At 48.2% G+C, this 5479-nt stretch overlaps 1 protein-coding gene across 1 annotated transcript in view; it reads right to left on the bottom strand.

Annotated features, from left to right (window-relative positions):
- Window positions 1–86: 86 nt before the first annotated feature.
- Window positions 87–5479, bottom strand: part of LOC107115918 (ubiquitin carboxyl-terminal hydrolase 35-like) — a gene marked incomplete at its 3' end in the record, with an annotated part of 17589 nt that continues 12196 nt past the window's right edge. Inside the window, exons 4-6 of the mRNA XM_015417719.1 lie at window positions 3949–4107; window positions 2217–2410; window positions 87–180 (exon numbers count right to left, since the gene is read on the bottom strand). Of these exons, the coding sequence (XP_015273205.1) occupies window positions 87–180; window positions 2217–2410; window positions 3949–4107 (447 nt within the window). The remainder of the gene's footprint in view (window positions 181–2216; window positions 2411–3948; window positions 4108–5479) is intronic.

Here is a 5479-nt window from a genome sequence, read left to right as displayed (position 1 = left end):
CCTGCTTGTAGGCCTATTTTTGTAAGCTAGTGACCCAGGGCCTTTTTATGGGAAAGAGAGAAGCTTTTTGAAGAAATAAAAGTTACCTGACTGTGCTCTAGGAAGGCAAACAGCCACTGGAGTTTTGCCATCAAGGGCTGGGAGTTGTTCTCTGCCAAACTGAGCACCGAGCGCCTGAAGCTGGAAACACAATTGTGCAAAAAGAAACAGTCACTGAAACGTACCCCATTTATCTTCGAAGGCAAAGATTGACCCAATGGGAGACAAGGAGATAGTCCTGTTCCCCAAGCACCTGCCCGATACCCTACCAGGGTATCCCCAACGTAGCGCCCAGGGGCACGATGGTGCCTACCGACACCTTTCCTGGCCCCCAACAAATGTTTTAAAAAGTGGGTGGGGTTTCTGCCCACCAGGGCTTTTGATTAGTGGTGGGTATACAAGAAAGTATTTTATAACAATATGTTGGTTTTAGAATTCCGTTGAACAGAGCATCTGCCTGAAATGTTGAGGAGTTACTGAGAGTTATGCATAACCTCACTCTTTGACGTTTTGTGGCTGGCTCCGCCTCCCGTGGCAGCCATTTTATGGTTGGCTCTGCCTTTTGCGGCAGCCATTTTGTAGTAGTGCCTACCACCTTATGTCGGAATTCAAAAGGTGACGAGCAAAATGAAAGAACAACCGTGAATGGTGCATACCGTTCACAAATGTACAAAATGCACTTTGTGATGTTTGTTTGGAATGTGCACAATTCACAAATGTGCAAAACACAGTATCAATAAATCATAAGAAAAATGGGATTGTTCTTATGATTTATTAGAATAGGGTTGTATGCACCTCAAATAGACATTAATTATTGCATTTACAAGTGGTTTGACTGTTGATACTTTGGGGTCTGATGTTCACGGTTGTTTTATCCTTTTGTTCATCACATTAGACTGTGTTTATCATTATTATGTTGTCGAAGGCTTCCACGGCCGGAGTTCATTAGCTGTTGAAGATTTTCCGGGTTGTATGGCCATGGTCTTTGCATTGTAGGACTTGACGTTACGCCGGTAGCTGTGACTGGCACCCTCAGAGGTATAACACAGAAAGATGGAGTACTCTCTGTGTCAAGGTGAGAAGAAAATGGCAGGCAGATAAACAATCCATATACAAAAGAACCTCCTCAGGAAAGCTCCTCCATTAGCATGTTCACAGCCTGGGGAACTCCTACAAGATAATGACTCAGCCTTACCCACCTTCTGGAGTAGATATAAATTTACTGCCTACCATTTTTGTCTCACCTTGACACAGAGAGTACTCCGTCTTTCTGTGTTATACCTCTGAGGATGCCAGTCACAGCTACAGGCAAAACGTCAGGTCCTACAATGCCATGACCATGGCCAGGGGTCGTTTCGTAGAAAAAGAGCTAGGGGAACTCATTAGCATAACTCATTATCATATGCCACACCCCCTGACATCACCAGAAGTGTGTCATAAGGCCACACCCTCTGACATCACTGGAAGTGTGTCATAAGGCCACACCCCGCCCCCAACGGTCCCGGCCGCCACCGCCGCCCTTGCAGCTCCACTGCCGAGCCCCATGAGGGGCCCGGCGGTGGACCTGCAAGGCCGGCGGGAGTGCAAAGAAGCCCTACAAAGGCCCTCCCTGGCCCCAGGCAGGCAGGGGTGGGGAGAGGCAGGGAGGAAGCAACTTACCCTCCCTCTTCTCCTGCCTCCTCCTGGCTGCATGAGGGCTGGAAGCGAGGCGGCCGGAAGCAGGGGGCGGGGCTTCGTCATGTGCCCCGCCCCCCTGTACCTCACCCGGGGGAACTGCGATCCCCTGCGATCCCCCCCCCCAAAATGACCTCTGACCATGGCCATACAACCCGGAAAATCTACAACAGCTAATTTATCATTCATGTTTATAGAATTCAAAAGGTGCGCACAGGCTAGAAAAGGCTGGGGACCCCTGTCGTAGACATTCCTTCCACCCCTCAAAAACTCCTTACCAATCTTTTTTCAACGAGCTTAGACTGCTTTTTCTCTCCTCCCACACTTTAACCACAAAAAACAAGTTTTTTAAAGCTTGGACGGTGTACGACATGAATTTCAGAGCCCGATGACAGCCGCCAGTGGCTCGTCTTTCCTGATAACAGCCCTGAACCGGCCGTACGAAAAGCAAACTCATTGATTTGGAAGCAGGCGGAGGAAATACAGGCCAGGAAGACACCTACTCCGAGGCCATGAAGAGAGCTTGAATGATGCTGTTCATGTAGCAGGTGTTGCCCAGGTTAATTAACCCGATCTTCCCCGTTTCCGATTTGGAAGCCAGGCGGGGATAGAAACTGGCCAGTTCGTTCTTCTGCGAGGTCCAAGCGTTCTGGCCGAGCAGGTGCTTAATGCGGTCTTCGTTTGGAATCGGGAGTGCCTCGAAAAGAAGACAAGAGTGAAACGAGTTAGATGAACTGCCTCTTTTAGGCACTTAAGACTTGCTCAGAAAAAGGAAAAGAAAAAAGGACTTGCTCTAGCTAGGAAAGGAAACCCCAGGAAGCAAAACCGAGAAAGGGCAAAGGCAGAACGTGTGCTCGGCAAGCGGAATGCCCCGGTTTCAGTCTCCGATTAAAGATAGTTTCAGCCCTGACCTGGATAGCCCAGGCAAGCCCAATCTTGTAAGATCTCGGAAGCTAAGCAGGGTCGACTCTGGCAAGCAAGTGCTTGTATGGGAGACCTCCTTGGAATACCAGAGCCAGAAGGGCAGGGGCAGGCTTTATTCAGTCACCTCTCTGAATATCCTCCAGGCCCCCAGTAGAGGTCAGTCACCAGAGATTCCCATGACTTCCAGGTGTGCGCACGCGTGTGCACACACACGAAAAAAATACATTTTTTTAAAAAGATAGTTTCAGAAGGTATCCTAGGTTGATCTACAGTAGAACAGCTACATTTGAGTCTAGCAACGCCTTAGGGGCCAGCAGGGTATTTTTTGTAGAAAAAGCCCAGCAGGAACTCATTAGCATAATAGGCCACACCCAATAGCAGAAACTCATTAGCATATCAGGCCACACCCCAACAGTACCGCTCATGAGCATATTAGGCCACACCCCCATGTTACCAGAAATGTGGTCATCAAGCCACACCCACCTTTTGATTCTTATTGTGTTTATCTTGTTTGTTGTCAAAACCCAGAGCTTTTTTTGTAGCAGGAACTTCTTTGCATGTTAGGCCACACAACCCTAATGTAGCCAATCCTAATGAGTTTCTGCTGTTGGGCGTGGCCTGTTATGCTAATGAGTTCCTGCTGGGCGTGGCCAACTCGGGAGCCAGCCGAAACTCCGTTCCTGTGCGTTCCTGCCCAAAAATAGCCCTGGAGGCCAGTAAGATTTTTGGGGTATCAGTTACGGAGAGTCAAAGTTCCCAAAGGTCTTGTCAATTCTAAGGCACTCCTGGACTCAAATCTAGTTCTCCAATTAAAGAGAGCGGGTCATGTGAAAGACCTCGAACTGAGATTGCAGAGAGCTTCTGCCAGTCAGAGTAGACAATACTGGCCTTGCTAGACCGAGATCTGACTCAGTAAAAGGCAGCTCCATGTGTGTGGATGTACCTGACAGGGCATCTCACCGTACCCCTTCCTGTGCCAGTCCGTAAGCTTTCCAGCTTCGGCTAACACAGCTTGCATTCTCTCTGAGAATGATACACGGAGGTACACTGAAGCCAAGAGAGATTCAAATGGGTCTGAAGCGATAGAACAAAGTTGGAGTCCAGTGGCACCTTCATGACCAACAAAGTTTAATTCTGGGTATGCGCTTTCGTGTGCAGGCACGCTTCTTCAGATTCTGAGGCCAAGAGACACTGGCTTGCTCAAAAACATTCCGCACATGTACGTATGGCTCACGCAGGACTTGAACTCAGAGTTCAGCCATTTCAAATGACCATTTCAACCATATGTGCCATGACAAAAGAAGCAGTTACCTTTATGGCTTCCACAACAGGCTCGTAGAGGTCCGGGAATCCGGAGAAGCGGAAGAACATGCAGTGGACCAGTTCGGCCAGCTGTTCCAAACAGCTGGCGGCCGAGTTGGAGTCTTCCCGGATTAAGGAGGACACCACGCGGGGGATGTGCGGGAGGAGCTAAACGGGGACAAAGCAAAGTCGGTCGCGACGGGCCCCAAGCGAGTTGCTGGAAGCACCCACCATGCCCAAGAGGAACTCTTGAATACTTTCACAATCCAGCAGGAAGAAACTCGCTGGGTGACCTGGGGCCAGTTACTCTCTCTCAGCCTAACCTCACAGGGTTGTTGTGAGGATAAAACGGAGGGGAGGAGAAGGGCGTGGGTCGCTTTGGGGGGGAAAGGCTATGGGCCTCCCTCTAAGGGACAAGTCCTGCCTCTTCACTCTGAAGCATGTGTCGTAATGCCCAATGCAGAGGCAAGACAGAAGTTGACACCTTCGGACGAGTCTTCCCATCACATATCTAGGGTTCCGAGCCCCCAGGTCCCAGCGGAGGTTCCCCCATTTCTCAGGGCTTTTAACTGCCACCAGCCAACTGGCCAGTGGGGGAACCCCAGCCCCAAACAGGGACGTCCGTGATTATGTCACACAGAAGTGATGTCATCACATTACTGATGTTGGGGGGGTTACGCTCTAATTTCTGGGCAAACTCTATGGTCTTGAAGGCAAAGCACCATAGAGTTTTGCCCAAAAACTAGAGTGTCACCCCTCTGACGCAGGCAACAGGATGATGTCATTTCCAAGTCTCCACTAATTACAGGATACATTCATAATGGAACACGTTTACCTCATAATTCACAATGTCTCATCAGAGTGTTTCAAGCTGGGTATGAATGTCTGTATCCTGTAATTCGTGGAGACTGAACACTCGAAGGAAAGGATTATCAGCTCTTGAAAAAGAGGTGAAACGGATGCTATCGAAAGGCTGTAGAGATTTTTCTGTTTTTTCCTGATGCTTTCAAAGCTTGAAGATCAATGTACGCCCACAGTTACTTGATTAATTTAAGGAAGACTCTTTGAACACGTTTGGAATATTATTTAACATTGTTTCATGTCCTCCTCTGGATACCAATGTGATTAAATAGGGGACTCTATGCTTGTATTTTTTTTTTGAGATAGTTCTATGATTGATTATTATTTTAGGATAAATAGACGTTTATATTGTTGTTATTGTAATTCAAACACTAAGATGTTTCAGTACTTTATTAATTAAATATATATACATATAAAATTTGGTAAATAATTAATTGGAGCTGCGGTGGCTCAAGTGGTCAAGACGCTGAACTGCAGACTGTGGAAGGTCGGTAGTTCAGCAGTTCGAGACCTGAGTTGCCGCATCACGGAGTGGGTTCCCGTCTCTAGTTCCAGCTCCTGCCAACCTAGCAGTTCGAAAGCAAGAAATTGCAAGTAGATAAATAGGGACCACTTCGGTGGGAAGGTAACAGCGTTCCGTGCGCCTTGGTGTTTAGTTATGCCAGCCACATGACCACGG

This window comes from Gekko japonicus, unplaced genomic scaffold, assembly GCF_001447785.1.
Source record: "Gekko japonicus isolate JY-2015 unplaced genomic scaffold, Gekko_japonicus_V1.1 scaffold5299, whole genome shotgun sequence".
NCBI lineage: Eukaryota > Metazoa > Chordata > Lepidosauria > Squamata > Gekkonidae > Gekko > Gekko japonicus.
Note: the sequence above shows the minus strand (reverse complement) of the source record. Positions and strands in the feature narration are given on the sequence as shown.